The sequence below is a fragment of the Octodon degus genome, unplaced genomic scaffold, assembly GCF_000260255.1.
Source record: "Octodon degus isolate 3935 unplaced genomic scaffold, OctDeg1.0 scaffold00004, whole genome shotgun sequence".
In the NCBI taxonomy this organism is placed as follows: Eukaryota; Metazoa; Chordata; class Mammalia; order Rodentia; family Octodontidae; genus Octodon; species Octodon degus.
In genome coordinates, this window is record NW_004524580.1 from 24,623,232 (window position 1) to 24,640,166 (window position 16,935).

Genomic DNA, 16,935 nt, shown 5'->3' on the forward strand with positions numbered 1-16,935 from the left:
TGGCAGAGGCCCCTCTGGGGTACTTGGTGTAGGTGCTTGTGTGAACAGAAAATAGACATTCACAGACTCCACCATTGGTGACGCTAGCGTGGAGCCTTCATGTGGCTCTGAAAGGCCAGGGCCTCACTGAGTCCAGAAGGCAGGTTGACAGCAATTAAGTCAGAAACAGAGTGTAAACTTGACCCCAGCAGAGGCAGGAGGATCGCAGGAGCCCAGCCTAGGTCACCTAGTGACTCAATAAGACCCTGTCTCCAAAAGATAAATAAAATTAAAAGGGCCAGCTAAATAGCTCAGTGGATTAAAGCACCTGCAAGCAGGCTCAGGGGCTGGGGGTTGGATCCCTGCCGGCCCCGCCCCCAGGGTGCCGAGTCAGTAATTGAGACTGGGCGTGGTGGCGCACATGCCTGTAATCCCAGCTCATGGGAGGCTGTAAACAGGCTGATCACTACGAATCTGATCTAGTAGTGAGGCCCTGAACACCCTGTAGATCTTTCCCTAAAATACAAATAAATAAACAAAATAAAATAAAATAAAGTTAAATTTAATTGAATTGAATTAACCAAAAATTAAAATAAAAAGCAAAATACCCAGTAGTTCTGTGTGGCCCAGCTGCCAGGGGCTGGGCAAAGGTGAAGTGGTGCTGGCCAGCCACATTTGTTTCCGCCTGCTCTTGGATGTGGTTTCGTGGCAGAGCCTGAGTTGTGTTTGGGGGACTGTGAACTTGGACTCAGCACCCGCTAGTTAGCCTGCTGGGAGGGGGCTGTAGGCTTAGCTGTCCATCATGAACATGGCTCGGGATAAAGGCCGGGCTGCATGACTCAGCTTCCACTCACTGGCAGGGACTGGAACTGGTATTATTTGGGGTCCCAGACTGGGGACATGCGCTCAGTTAGTGGGGATGCGTCTGTGTCCTTCCTCCTCTTCTCCATGAACAGCAGCAGCAGACACCAAGCTCTTGCGTGTGGCAGCCCTGTCCTTTGGATGCTGGGCCTGGCTACAAGCCCCATGTTAGACACGCTGTTGTTCCCTCAGGCAAGAGGTCAGCATGACCTCTTGTCCAGGGTCACACTGCTGGGAGGCAGCAAAAGTGATTTCGGTGTAGGCAGTGTGCCCAAAGAATCCACGGCCCACATGTGACAGAACGTGACACAGCCTGTGGGTCTACAGAGCAGCGGATGAAGCTTTCTAGGACCTGCCAATTTACAGATTTTCAGGGTTCTGCAACAGAGGGCCAGGCCTGGGGGACAGGCTAGAACGGAGGTGGGACTGTCTGGTGACAGGACCAGCCGGCATAAGGCCGGGAGCTCAGGGCAGTACTGATTGTGGCCTGGGGGGCAGTCTGAGCAGCTCCCCCCTTGGCCTGTTTCTAGCAGTAAGGTCAGGAAGGGCCCAGAGGCAGGCCAAGGCCAGCTCCCGCTTCAGTCTTGGTGTCTGCCTTTTCTGTGAGCCAGAACGAGGAACTCATGCCAGCCCTGTCTGTCTCAGAGGACCCTGGCCCCCACTTGTCCTGTGGCTTTGGTCCTGAATACTGGGAACGGAGGCAGGCTCTCTTTGGTAGGGCTAATGGGAACATTGACCTGAGAGAGGTGCCACAACGGAGACTCTTTCAGCCCTAGAAAGGCTTCTGTCCTCTTGTGGGCTGGCCTTGCGCCATCGGAGCCAGTAGGCACACGGCATTTGGGAATCTGTGGGCTGCTCCTCTGAGCTCTGCCCAGCTTTAGAAGTAGAGGATGGGTGTTGTAAGGGACCCCACTGCAATGAGAATCCCAAAATTGGTCATTTTCAGCTCCACACATGGCAGGGAGGAGGATACAAGAGTCTTGGTCAGACCCATGCCATACAATGTGGGCTCTCTCCAGGGGCCTTATGACAGGTCCTTGATTTTGTCCCAAATAAAGATTATTGAGGTCAACAGGATGGTCACTCAAAGACCCCAGGAACACAGGACTACCAGAAACTGAAAAACTTGAACACAAAAGCCAGTGGGTACCAGGGAGTGGCGACCTTGCAGCTTGGCCTCCGAGGTCATTTTTGAGCATTGCTGAAAAGCAAGGCTGTCTGTCTGTTGGCACAGCTGAGAGGGGACACCGAGAGTGGAGAAGACACGGAGAGGCGGAGAAGCTGGTGTATGAAGCCCTCCTGGGCCCGGGCCAGGCACCCCAGCAGCCTGAGGGGTGCCAGCTGGAACACCCACTTCTCGGTGTCGTTTGTGTCCTGGTATCATCGCTCCCTCTTCCTCTTATTTGTCTTCCTGTTCAGTCCCTCCCGCCAGTTACCTTAATTGGGGACATGGATTTAGAATGCCAAGACTTTTGCCAAGACCTGTGATCATCTTCCCTGTGCTGGGCTTTTATGCTGGACTCACACGTGCGGCACTGGGAATCCAAACGTGCGTGCTCCGAGGTGTTTTGTTAGCAGCAGTCTGGGTTAGTGCTGATGGGGTGCAGACAGCGTGGAGGTCTGAGGCCCGGAAACGTTGCTACAGGCTGGGGAAGCAGCCTGGAGCCAAAGTCAGCCCGTGGGATCTGAAGCCACCAGTGTGTGGTGAGCGGCAGTCAGGGCGCAGCCCTCCTAGCCTGGCTCTGCTGTGGCTTTCCTCTTGCTGTATCTTTTCTATTATTCTCAAAGGAGAAAAAGAGCCCAGCCTCTTCTGACTGTTCCATTTCCCGTGCTTTCTCCACCCAGGCCAGAGAGTATCCTTAAAGGAGCTCTCTGTAGGAGATGTCACTCTAGGCAGAGGTTCTTGGTTCCTCTGGCTGAGGTTGCCCTCGTCTCTCCACTCTGGGACCTCCTCCTCTTTCCCCTCCTTGCTCCTCCATTCCTTCTTCAGGTGTCTGGATCTTCCCCTGTCACTTTCAGTACCTATCAAGCCCAAGGTGAGCCTCTTAATTTTGTCCTCTTTTAAGATGAGTGCTACAAACTTCTGCGGGACTTTGTTCCTCTTTTAAAGTCCTTAAAGGGCTGGCCAGATAGCTTCAGAGGGCTAAATCACCTGCTTAGGCAGGTACAGGGACTGGGGTTTGATCCCCAGTGTGCCATGCCAGCCCCACCTATAATCCCAGCGCTTGGGAGGCTGAAAATAGGAGGATCACTATGAGTCTGATCTGTGTAGTAAGACCCTATACTAAACACGTTTTTAAAAGTCCTTAAAATCATGCCTTCCTTAATTTCAATTACAACTCTAGAGATTTTTTTTTAGAAATTAAGTCACTTTTTATTTGAGATTGTTTTTAAACTGAAGGTAGCATTTTCAGGGATTGGTTGACACCCATTTGAGTTTGAAATTAGAGATGGTTACACAAATAGCTCAGTAAACATTTTGCCTTTTTTCTTTCTTGTCCCTAAAGGTTGAATGACTTACTGTTATCTCAAATCATCAAATCAAGTAGTCAGTGATTACTTCTTATAGGGAATTTATTCATATCCTCTTTAGTCAGTCAAATAATTCACTTGGGAGATAATTATCAAGTTGTGAGGTAGTTGCTAGCTACCTGGGATACAGAGGTTAGCAGGAGAGACCAAGATCCTGTTGTCATGAGCTTACTGGTTGTGGATGAGCAAGACAATGGGGCAATAGACAATTTAGGGTGGTATGTATGGAGGACCCAAAAAAATGCCTACGGAATTCAAACTTACTTTGATGGGAAATTGACAGCTTCTGGAGTTGTATGTCCGGTAAAGCAAAAATTCTGTATTAGGATCCATCAACAGATAATTATTGTGTTAATTTTTAGCAAGACATCAAAAGGATAGTACAAGTGTCTATTTTTATGACTTAGGGACCTGGCCATAGGAAGGCATGCACATGCATGCACGCACGCGCACGCACGCGCGTGCACACACACACACACACAGATGGCTCATGCTGGGGGTCAAATAGGAAGCATTAGGAGACCAAGGGCTGATGGTCTAGCTCACTCCAACAATGCCCTTGGTATTTGTCAGTGGGCTACATAAATGAGTGGTGAAGTTAGCAAGGAAGACTTAAACACTGGTTGAGGGAGGGAGGTGACGTGCTCAGGTTGGAAGGAACAGGGAACTTCAAGTGGAGATGTCAGCCGCGGAGCAGCAAGCGGACAGGACGCCCCTAGAGTATTCAGGTGCTGAGTACTCCAGAAAAGATGAGGATGAGCAATCCCCTTGTAGGCTGCAGAAAGAAGATGGGCAAGACATCCAGATTACCACAACAGGAGGCAGAACATGTTGAATGTTAAGAAGAAAGATGGTGACACAGTGTTCTAACAATTCAGCAAGCAGAGGAGAAATCCCATCTGGCTGAGGCATTAGCAGGACAGTCTTCTGTAAGGAGGTGGCATTTAGACGGGTAAAGGGAAGCAGAAGCAGGAAAGAGAAGGTGGCTGGAGGGCATGGCCCAGGCAAAGTGTCCTGAACAAGGACACAGCAGAGGAGGCCAGCTCACCTGGGAAGATACTCACAGGGCCGAGTATCTTAGGAGTCAGGATTAAGTAGGAGGTGGAAAACAAGTCACTGGTATGAGCCCTTGCCCTTGGAGATGAACGCCCCTTACCGTGGGTAGGTGAGGCCCTTCCCTGGTGGCCTGGGGGACTAGGAGCACCCTCTGGTCATTTGTTAAGACAAGCATGCCTCTTGTGGAGGAACAGGAAGTGTGCATTTGGCCCCTGGCTTCACTCTTGAGCCCTCTTTGCCTGGCTCTAGAAGCCAGGGAGAGAGGTTGTAGAAGTTCCCACTGTCCTGAAGATAACCCAAGGGAGACTTTAACTTTCCTTTAGAAAGTAACCAAATAGTTTCTTCCTTAAGGCCACAGGATCTGCAGGGAGCAGGGATGGGAGGGAAAGCGGCAGATGAAGTCACTTCACAGGGTTTATTTGCATATATTATAGGAGACATTTCAAACATGTTAACCACGAGGAACAGAAGGCCACTGTATTCTGAGTACATCCCGTATCCCTGGGCAACAAATGTGCAGACATTGAAAATCCAGACATAGGCACCAATTTTAGACTATGGAATCTAAATTCTAAATCATACATATTGCCCAGAGGATTAAAATGGGAAGGGTGTGTATTTATGGTGTAGCTGTGTTTGATGCTGAAGAGGACCGTTGCTTCAGACTCTGAGAATCCTTCAATGGCTTTTAAATGTTAACGACACACATTGTGGTTGGAGCCTGGTCCACAGTGACATGCAGGCCTGAGTCTGCCTGTCAGCCCAGTGGAGCCGCAGAGGAAGGCTGACTCATCTGAGGCTGTCGGTTTTGGACCGTTAGGTACTTTTCTAGGTACGATCAGGAACCTCCTTCATGGAGAGATGAAATCTATTTAGCAGGTACACTTTTAGTTAACTGCAAATGTGTTTCCTCAAGGATATGGACTAGGTAGAGTGAATACAGTTTCTAATACTTGTTGCACATTTCTATACACCAGGCACATCATAAAAGGCTTAGATATAATAGCATCGTCTTTCCTAATTTCCCAGCAACGCTGTAATGCAGGCAGTTTTAGTCTCCCCATTTCACAGACTGGGAAACTGAGGCAGAGAGAGGCTGGTTAGGTTGTCGGCTAAGCCTACCCCACCAGTAAGTAGTGTTTCTGAGCTTGGAGCCCTGGTCGATCTCACACACAGCTGTTAATCCTTAACCACAAGGCCAGATGGGCCTGGAGCCCTTGTGAAATTACCTGTGAGGACAATGCAGGGCTTATTCAAAGGTGTACTTATCCTAGTAACCTTGCAGGTCATTCAGCATGTGGGAAATGCCACCAAACTGAAGACTCAGCTAATCGGGTATACATTTGTTTACCTTGTAGCACTTCCCAGTTGGAAGACCTGTGGATGTGTCTCCATTCTCCTAAATAGACTGGACCTTTCGGGCTAAGCCCAAGTCCTCTTGATAATTAGTGAAGCTACGGAAGCCAATCCTGGGGGAAGCTGGCCCTTGAGCATCTGTCCTCGATGTGATCTGCCGTGCTGGCCCCTTGGCCTGGGCCTTCTTCTCACACGCAGCACCCCACTGACAGCACACGTCCAGAGGGGCTCCTTGCAGTCGCCAAAGGGGCCAGGGAGTTTGTGCCTGCTGAGAATAAAAGCCTGCAGATTTGCCAGGGGCTCCAGTTGTCTCTTCTGCCTTCCAGCCAGCTTGTGGGCCAGGACTCCAGCTGGGGTGTGCAAGCTAGTGTGGGCCTTGGCACTCCCGGGAAGCGCACAGTGTTGGCTTCACACCAGGCCCGACAAGAAAGAACCCTCTTCCCACTACAGGGCGAGGCATCTGGCTTCAGCAGTGAAGTCTGGAAAATGCAGCTTAGAGGTTCTCAGGAAGCGACCATAGCGTCTTTTAAGGGCAGATCCTCAACTATTAAAGGGCCCTTCAGAATGGGAAGTGAAGATCCAGGGCCCTTTTAAAAACATGGGTGTGCGCCTGCACTTGTAACCCACATAATAAACGTCTCTTAGAAAAATGATTAGCTAAGAAAGTAAATCCCTTTATGGGGTCCTGTTGTGTGTGTCTGCTAAATTTTGTTTAATCTGGGACAAGGGAGGGGAGCGATTTGAAGACTTCACTTGGACAAAAGTTGCTCCCAGGGCCGGGGAGATAACTCAGTAGAATAAGTGCTTTCTTGGCAAGTACAAGGTCCTGAGTCCAATCTCCTATATCACAAAAAAAAAAAAAAAAAAAAAAAAAAGTTGCTTCCAGTTCGAGTTTCCAATCAGAATGTTTTAGGAAGAGTAACTTGTGAAAACCCCTTTCCTTAATACACTGCTAATAAAGTAAGCACTGAAGAAAATTACAGTTGCCACACCTGGTGGCACATACCTGTAATCCCCATGCTTGGGAGGGGCAGGTAGGAAGACCACCATGTGAATTCAAGGCCAGTCTGGGCTACCTAGTGAGTTCAAGACCAGCCTGGGCCACACAGCAAGACCTGTCTCAAACAGCAAAAACAAAAACAATGAACACATGTTCTCAGCCTGGGCTTTTGGAGATGGCAGGCTTGCCGCTTGGTCCGTGGCTGGTGCACTGAACCTCTGTTTTGTGTTGTGTTGTGTTGTGCTGTGCTGTGCTGTGCTGTATCACCCCTGCAGTCGGGCAAACCTCTGTCAAGATCTGTCTGCTCTGTTCCCCAGACTCCAAGCGGATTGCTTCTGACCCCGAGCCCGCTGCTTTCGAGCATACATTTCTGGAGCAGCCTCAGTCCGGTCGCTCCACTGAGTCCTGCCAGGCTGCAAGGGCCAAACACGCTGTTTCAGGTGAGCGCTGGGAAAAGAACTTTCTGGGGATAGCTTTTCCCTAAATCTTGCCAAGAGGCTGGGGAAATAGCTCAGTGGAGTAAGTGCTTGCCTGGCAAGCTCAAGGTCCTGAGTTTGATCCCTGGTACCACTAAAAAAAAAAATCCTGCCAAGGCTCCAATGGCTCATAGCACCTATTGAGTTAATATGTTAAGTTACCAGGATTTCTCTGAATGGGGATGCCTGCCTGCCCATTTTCAGAAAGATGTTTTCATTTGACAGAGATGGAATACTCCTCTCGGGTATCCACAAACGGAAGTTAGGTCTTTGAGAATTTATTTTGTGGACATGTGGTCTCACTATGTTGTCCAGGTTGATCTCAAACTCAGTCGTCCTGCCTGGGCTCCCGAGTAGTTGAGATGACAGGCATGTGCCACCACATTGGGCAACAATTAGTCCTTCTAAGTGTTCTGGGCATTTTCATTTGATTATGAAAACTGGAAACTAATTAAGGAAAAGATCAAACTTGAAAAATTATTTTTTAAAAAGACTTTAAAATATTAATCCAATTACCAATGTACTTCAATTCACACATGTGATTCACTTGAAGTAAAATGAAAAAGTTGACAATTTCTCCTTGTTGGAATGGAAGAGTTTCCTGCATAATTCTACAAGTCATAATCAGATTCTCCTTGTTCTCTTAAAAACAGTATCCAGGGCATACAGTTAAAAAATAATGAAGGCTTGGCTTGTAGAACTCTGTACTAGACGAGCACAGTACTTATTACTTATTCATATGCTGGGTCTTGCAGTAGCATCACTCGCCGTCATGTGGTATCAGTAGTTTCTCTCAGGGGCTCAAAGACGGCTGCTCACCAACCCAGGAAGGACAGGAAGTTAGCCAACTCCACCTCCAGCTATGCGCTGGCCTTGCGCTCCAGGCCCCTAGTGTGGCTGACCTCAAGTTAGCTGCACGTCTTTGCGCTCCCTGCCACCAGTGTTAGCACTTTTCATTATGATTGCCTGGGGATACGGCCAATTCCACTAGATATGGGTCTTTAAGAGAGCAGAGCTGTATCCTGTCCACAGTGGTGCCTCCCAGCACCCAGCATGTTGCTTGGGACACAAATGATGTTAGGAACGATTGGTGATAGGCAAAATGAAGCATTTCAAAGATTCTGAGATAAAGGGAAAATAACAGGTAAGCGTTAGAAAACAAGTCTGCATTTCCTGAGATGGTTGTTTTGCTTGTTAAAGTATTTGCTGAGTACCTCCTGTGCCAGGGGCATGTGGACTTGCTGGAATTTAGGGTCTCACTGGAATACTGGTGGCACTAAAGAGGTTTTGATTGCTATCTTCCTGCTCTGGTTTCTTAGCAGGGTTGGATGAGGTGTCACAATATGACTATATCCCTGGAGTAATCAGACTTCATTCTCTTCCCTGGTCCTTTTTCCCATCACAAGAAATCGAGCCGTGGACACCCACGTCAACATGTTGACTTTTAACCACTGTAACCTTAGCAGGGAAGCAAAAACTAGACAGGGCGTGTGAAAAGCAAGGAGCCAATGTATTATTTGGAAAGTTTTAGAATGAGAATACTAAGGCTTTGGAGAGGAGATAAAGGACCTCATTTCTTGAAAGACTTGGGATTAGAGCTGCAGTGTTCCAGCAGTAAGTAGAGCAGAAGTACACTGCGTGGCTGCACACTCCTCGGGACAGGCCTACAATTCTGTGCAAGTCTGGAATCTAACATGAAGCTTCTGTTCTAGGTTATCTGTCTAACTAACTGATGGCCTCTCAACTCCCTTTAGTGGGAATTCTCCCACAGGGCTGGTACAGAGCTCACCGACCTTTTAAAAAAGCCATGGGGAGCTATATGAATTCTACGAAATCTCCTAGTCCAGCACTCCTAACAGCCTGTGTGGCTCACGGCCACAGTGACTACACATTTTCGGGATCTGACACTGGGGCCATGTCTGTTCTCAGTGCTCTCAAAACAAGCATGCAACAGAGTCCCTGGATGACATGCTGAAATCTGGGCTCCACCCCTGACTCCAGTTCATCAGGTCTTGAGTAGGGTGTGATAAAAATATTTCGTGTTCCTAGTGATATCCCTGATCTAGGAACCACAGTTTGAGAACCACTGCAGACCAGTGAGGGGATCCTAATTTACATTTAGAATTCTGCAGAACAAATTACTGCATTTAAGAGCTGCCTGCTTAGAATTTCAATTTTAATTTCACCAAAGAGAGCTGGATTCTCTCATGAAACTGCTGAAAATCTAACAGGCTGGGGATATACAATCCAGTCTAGATGACTGGTAGTTTGCATGTCTGAGGTCTTCATTTTGTGGTTGGATCCATGAGACTAACGAAAACACTTTTCTACCTTTAAAACATTATTCCTCTGTGAGAAACGGCAGATGAACACAGTAAAAGCTGCAGGCAGTGGCTTTAAAAATGGTAAACAATAAAACGTGATAAGATTTTCAGATATTTAAAACTAGATATTACAAATGATTTTCAGAATTCAAGTTACTATTATGTGCCTCTTAATAAAAATAATTTTATTTCAAAATGACAAACCTCTGTTACTTATGTATTGGTGGAAGAAAAAAAGACTTGGTCTATATCAAATTTTCAGTTGTGTTGGCAAGTTTCCTAGTGTGATTTTAGAAGGATCGATCATAATGTATATAGTACTAGTGGAATTAGTAAGAGATAAGGAATTTCTGCCCAGGACATCCCCTGATAAAGTGATTACAGTAGGTTATAGCAGACACTGAAGAATTTTGAAAGAGAGAGGACAAGGCGCTAGCCTCTCTGGAAGAGGTGTACTTTCTGAGAAATGCCTTAGCATACAGAGGTGCCAAAGATATACCACGTATAAATGGACAACCTGACTTTATGAAGCAAAATGTCTGTTTCAACTGGATAGTTTGGCATTTTGAGCTTACCTGCAGGATGTCTGTTCCACTCAACTTTGTAAGTTTTCAATTGACAAAGTGATCTTCAGTTCAACAGATCTACCCCAGCAAATATTTGCAGTGTTCCGCGGGAGGGACACAGTAGCTTTCACTAGCTGGGGATTGGACAGAGGCTCCAAGGAAGAAGCACCACTGAACGGGGATAGGGTTTTGGTAAGAGGACAGCACAGTTTTGTTCTTAATGATCTGGACAGTTTCTGCGTGGAATTCTGTTCAGGAAGGGAGTTGGTAATAGATGAGGTTGGAACACAGCCATAGGCCTGGGAAGTGTGCTCAGGACGCTGCCCGCTTTGATTTGTTACAGCTTTTCATAGCAGACAGAAGAGGAGGAAGGAGGAAATCTCTTTTAGAGAAGCATCGCTGCTGTCCTTGTGGGAGAAATAGTAAGTAGAGCAGGCAGACAGAAAATTACTGAAGGGACAGGCATCTTTTAGGTCAGAACAGGGGACACAGGAAACCCCGATTTAGGAGACATTTCAGGAGCCTAAGAGGAGGACTTTTGAGTTTGCTCAAAGGGAGGAATAGTGAGCTAATAAAGATGGCTCCGAAACATACCAGGAAGCCAGGCCAATGAAGAGACGGTGACAACTGAGTGTCCCCAGTAAAAAGCCAGGGCAGAAACCAGTAATATATTTTAAAAGACAGAGAAGACCAACAAAACCAAAGCTGACTGTTTCCTGAAAGCACCAGTAAGATGGACAAAAGCCAAGAAAAGGAGAAGACACAAACACTATGAAAGAATGAAAATTTCAGACCTGTTTGAATTTTTCCAGGGTTCGCTCTTAGTCCATGGAAAGAGTGCTCAGGAACAAACATGGGCTTACACACACGACCATGAACTGTGTGTCAACAGTTGGAGTCAATAAAATTCCAGAAGAAATAAAAATTCCAAAGTGCCAGGAAAAAGAGAACCTTGACTATGCCAATAACTACTAAAGAAACTTGGGCAGTTGGGTACAGAATTTCAATCAGATTCAAACTTGGTTTTGTTGCTTAGTAGCTGTGACCTTTGGCTCTTCAGGACTTAATTGAGCTGTTTGCCCATTTGTAAAACGGGAATAAGAAAACTGACTTTATAGTTCCTAGATAGCCAGATAACCTTTGATAAACAATCAAGCACTAGATGTTCCTGAAATAGTATGATAACTGCAAAAATATATTTACTTATTTTACAAATATTTGTTGTACTTTCTAGCCTGTGCCAGGCTAGGTAGTCTGGCATTTAGTACTGATGTTTAATATTTAACTTACGTGGCCCAAATAGGAATTAAGCTAGAAGACAGCCTAGGGGATTTTGACACGTATCATCTCAGCTGATGAAAAACATCAAGTTGCAAGCAGTCATGTGTTAAAAAGAGGCCTTTGTTAGTCCCGGTCAGATGCGAGTATGGCTTACACACACACTTCATCCAAGTACATGCCTTTAGACCTGCTTTTATCCTCTCAACTTGCCAACTATAGAGACATTAATCTTTGTCACTGACAGCCTATTAAGTTTGTTATTACTTATGATAGAAAGAAAACTCTCTCAGCTCCAAAATAACCGTAATCTTTCCATGTAAAATCTTTTAAGATAAAAACATTCCTCGATTTTTCATAGTTATTGAGAAGCATCTCTGTGGTATTTGGGAAAACTGATGGCAAATTTCAAAATATGGAATTAAAAATTAGTGATTCATGTAAAATCTGGTTTTGAAACATTATTTCTACATGGAAATCAAAATTCTAAATAGCTTGTAATGTTTAAAAACAGTATTAGAGAACACTGGGGAGATAGCTCAGTGGTCTAAGCGCCTGCCTGGCAAGCACAAGAACCCGGGTTTGCCCGAGTTCAATCCCTGGTACCATATACCCTGCTGCGCCATGACTGCCCAGAGGCCTCACTAGAGTCTGAGTTGTGTAGAGACCCTGTATCCAATAAATAACAAAGAAAAATATAAATATTATTTTTAAAAAAGGGTCAGGGATATAGCTCAGTGGCTTATGCAACTGCCTGGCAAGCAGAAGGTACTGAGTTTGATCTCTGGTACCAGGGAAAAAAATAAAAAACAAAAACCAGTATTAGAGCAGGTAGTAGTATTTTTTGCTAGCAGCGTATGAATATAGAATATCCAGAGACATTTTCTTGCCCTAGTAATATTCTAGCTATGCCGTAAAACAGATGGCAACTAACCTCCACCACAGACACGATGGGGGAACCAGACTGCAGCGGGCCGTCTAGGAACACAGGGGATCCAAGTTCTTCCCACTGGATTTAGAATACTAATCTTCAAACTCTTTTGTCCCCTCCAGTTCCCCACACTGCTCAATGGCCACATGCCAGTGCCAATCCCCGGTCTGGACAGAGCTGCTTCTCCAGTACTGCTCTCGTCGAGCTCTCAGAAATCCTGATGACGTCTGGCCACCATTAAGGACTCATTAACTGATGAAACCAATTTATCCCCATGGGCTAGTTTACCTGTGTCAGGAGAAGGACATTGTGAAACTCTCTATTAATTTGGTTTGCACTTTTCATAACATGGATAGTTCAGACTTGTGTTAGCATTTTAAAAACTGTTTTTTTATATATTCAAGTATATATGAAAATCTGTTTTACATTAAGTGAATTTTAATGTTTTTGTTTTTATATCCTCTTAGTTCTTAAGTGTTGAACACTGTTGACAGTGAAGAACTTTTCCTAATGTTTTCAGTATAACTAATAAGGATGTGAAGCTTTTTTCTGTAATTCTGCCTATGCTGAACTGTGCTTATATATGTACTATAACCAGCTGTGCCTTCCTTTGCATTTACTTTTATGTAAATGATTTATATATTTTTTAGTATTAAGAGAAAATGTTTGAAAGACAAAAATTAGTATTGAGCAGATCTCTAGTAGAACTTTGTTATTTTTCACCAGTAGGCAAAATATGAAAACATATCCGTATCACTTTTTCATTTTTGCTTTCAATTGTAGAATTGCCTTAGAACCTCTTTTAAAAAGAAATTCAGTAAATGTAATGTCAAATAATGTTTTTATAAAAATAAACTAAGCCATATTTAGATAACAAGCCCTCATAAATGAAAATGTTCTAAAATGCATTTTAAAAAATGAACTTTGAAAGGATAGCCTTTTACCTGTTCTAATTAAAAGCTACAAGTTCACAATATCTAATACCCCCAGAATACTTTCTAGATGAGCATGTTATTTTATAAAATTAGCCCTCACCGCCGTATTTTCCATAGAAAACCTCAGATACTTAACTCAGTCAATGGGAATTAGAGTTTCTTTAATTCCCTAGAACTTTAGTATTTTTAAAAAAACTCTAGTGTTTTGGAAGAGACTCAGACTGGTGATAAATTCCAACAGAGAAGCAATGTGGGCCTTCTAGTAATCTTTGCATGTGTAGGTTTTCACAATTTCTGATGGTCAAAAGATGCACTGTATCACAAATACAGAACTGGAAGTCCTGGACGCTTTGCCTGTGGAGGTTGGAACAGGATGCATTGTTTTACATATTACTAAATTTACGGTGAGAATGAAGGAAATCTGATAAAAGAAAAATTCTTCAGGAACCTCATCATCTGATTATGTAACAATTTGGAATAGTCTGCAGTCAGTTCTTTTGTGTAGTGTAGCTCAGAATGGTGGTGACAGAAACATATTTTCTGTTCTTTCAAAAAATCAGTAAACACCACTTCAAGAGGCACTACTTATTCATGAAATAAAAAGACTCAGATCAAAATAGGAGAGCTGGAAAGTGCCTGGTGCTTCAAATTCAAAACTAGGTTAACTAGAATCCTTAACTATAACTGACAGAAACCAATTTGAAGTATGACTAAGTAACTGATCCAAAACAAAACCAACAACGGGCATTTAAAAGGTAGGGATTATGGAAAAAAAAATGTCTTAAATTTTCAAAAAAATTTAAAAATTATGTTCAGATACTTATACAATAAATTTTCTATTGGAAATGAACACTTCTGTATGTGGATATGGGTGTTCTTACCAAGGGGGGAAAAAAAAAATCTCAAACACTCCAATACACTTCTGACTATAAAGTAATGGGACTGGTTCCAAGATCCACAAATATGACAACTATGTCACTCACTCATTGGGTAATAATTCTGTACTAAAACAAAGGAACTGGTAATCACAGAATGGGAACGTGAAGGCTAGAAGGGGCCTTTGAGAAGGAGACCCTCTACCTGGTTTCAAGTGCCCAGAAGCAGCTGTGGGCTGCCTCGAGCCACCCAGCTCATGGAGGACAGCGCAGTGGCAGATGCCAGTAGTGCTCCCTCGTTCCCCTGAAGCCCAGCTGTACGGAACTACTGGTCCAAAAATTATGTTAGGTAAAAAAACACATGAACACATCCAAAATGCAAGGTTCTTATAAAGGAACTTAGGGAACTTAATGTGCAAAAATTTCAAAGGCGAATACTTTTTTTAAAATATAGTCTTAGCACGCCAGTGTTCATTAGAAATACTTAAATGACTATAAGCCTGATTATTTTCTTTTCTCCCCAATACTGTGATTAACATGTATACTAGATAATGATTATCAGAAATGAAAAAGCATCATTTTAATGGATCAAAGTCTTTGCTGTAATGCAAATAAAACTGGAGGTATTAAAGAGTAGCTCTTACAACCCTGCCTTGTGTGTGTGTGTGTGTGTGTGTGTGTGTGTGTTGTTTTAGGTTCAAAAAACCCATTAACTTCTTCCTCTTTTAGGTTTGCTTGAGCAGTGTTAAAGTGATACAGCTGTTTGTTGGAACTATATACCCTGAATGTTGGTCTCTTTGTACACATCTTTTCTATTATTATTGCAAATTTTCATTCACTTTCATATATGTATCATTTTTACTGTAATATTATTTTTGTTGAATAAATACTTTGTGATAAAAGGTGTTTCAGAGGCAAGTCAGTTGGTTTATTTCCTTGTCTAAACTTCATTTTTTCACACGGAAGCAAGTTGAAAAGCCTGTTTTGTCACCTGCCCTTAACCAGGCATGTCAGAAATGCTTTAGATTACAGATGGCGAGCTGAATTTCTGAGGCTGAATTGGGGGGCCGAGTGGGATGAGTTGAAGTGGCCCCCCATCCTCTAAATCTTAAATTCTGTTGATTGCTCTGTAATGAGAAATGAGCAGGAAGGGAAAAAGCAGACCACCATTTTTCCTTTTAGCCATTATGTTGATAAAGGGGAATGTGAGCAGCCAGCCTGGTGACAAAGGTAGTTACCGCCCCAGGTCTCCCCTGCAGGCTGGCCTAGCTCTGGTTTTCACGGGAGGGGTGCAGTGCACTCTCCCCTTGTCGGCACAGTGGGCCTGCTGTGTGTAGTCTGTATTCAGGGAGATTCAAGGTCTTGGAAACACAGGACTGCGGGTGGCGCTGCTTGCATTCGGACAGGTGCTGTGTCACCCAGCGATCACCAGCCACATCTTCATGCTCATCCTTACTACGGTGTCCCAGGCACCTCCAGGTCTCCACTGCGGTAGGGCAGGGGCAGGAGAAAGCAGTGGGGCAGCCATCCTGGCTCCTGTCCTAGCTGCACCTTGCTTTCTGTGTTCCTGTCACAAACGTACACTTGTACATCTACCCTCAGAGCGAGAGTTAAGGTGTCTGAAGTGGTTGGTAACCTTTCAGAAGTACTAGTTTTTCCAGTTAAGTTGAATTTTCCTGTCAATCAAGAGTATTTCCCATCAGATAAAAATTTTATGTTCCTTTGTAATCCAATCAGCTTTATCATCAGTAACTTAACCGTATTATTCCTGTCTTGTCTGGATAGAAATGACTTCAGCTAGGCATGGTGTAATCCCAACATGAAAGAAACCAAGGCAGGAGGATCTCTGCCAGTTCGAGGCCAGCCTGGACTACAGAGAGAGTTCAAAGGCAGCTTGAACTACATAGCAAGACCTTGAAAGCAAGGAGAAGGGGGCGGGAGGGAGAGGGAGAAGGGAAAAAGGAGAGGGAATGAATCGGCAATTCCAATGGTTTTTTTAGGCCAGTGACAAACTACTGACTTCACCTAAGAATGATAATGACTTACAGAACTCCTGTCTATCTAACTAAACCTAGAATCTGAATTTAGTATCCAAAGATTCTAGTTTTGGACTGAACAAGAGGGGAAAACAATGTCCTTGGGTGTAAAGTAACGCATTAAACATTTTAGAAACTCCAAGCCTGCACATACGCAGGTGTTCAAATTTCTCACTTGCCTGCTCATAAGCACTGTTGTTTTTATTTTTGCGGTACTGGGGACTGAACTCAGGACCGTGAGCTTGCCAGGCAGGCCCTTATTCTACTGAGCTGTCTCCACAGCCCACAACTTTTTTTTTGGTGGTACCAGGGATTGAACCTGGAACCTCATGCTTTCCAGGCAGGCGCTTGTGCCGCTGTGCTATATCCCTGAATTAAATTATTTATTTAGCATTTTAATATAATGAACTTATTAAAGAAATAATTTAAGAACCAAGATTAATTAAAAAATAGAACCATTGACATTAATAATAAATTAAATGACATTATAGTTGTGGGTAATAAAAATTTTAAAATAAAAGCCTGGCATAGGGGTGCATACCCATAATCCTAGCACTCAGGAGGCTGAGGCAGGGGAATCACCACAAGTTCAAGGACAGCCCAGGATACGCAAACAAGACCTTGTCTCAAAAAAGAAAAGGAAGGGCCAGGGAGATAGCTTAGTAGAATAACCACTTGCCTGGCAAGCACAAGGGCCTGGGTTCAATCCCCAGTTCCCTCAAAAAAAAAA

At 44.4% G+C, this 16,935-nt stretch overlaps 1 protein-coding gene across 2 annotated transcripts in view; it reads left to right on the forward strand.

The window, feature by feature from the left end:
• Positions 1 to 15,075, forward strand: part of Elk3 (ELK3, ETS transcription factor) — a 55,346-nt gene extending 40,271 nt beyond the window's left edge. Inside the window, exons 4-5 of one of the 2 annotated variants that reach the window (XM_004623804.2) lie at positions 7,102 to 7,224; positions 12,482 to 15,075. In XM_004623804.2, the coding sequence (XP_004623861.1) occupies positions 7,102 to 7,224; positions 12,482 to 12,580 (222 nt within the window). In that variant the 3' untranslated portion in view covers positions 12,581 to 15,075. The remainder of the gene's footprint in view (positions 1 to 7,101; positions 7,225 to 12,481) is intronic. The other variant, XM_023716571.1, reaches the window with a different exon arrangement.
• The last annotated feature ends 1,860 nt before the right edge of the window (positions 15,076 to 16,935 follow it).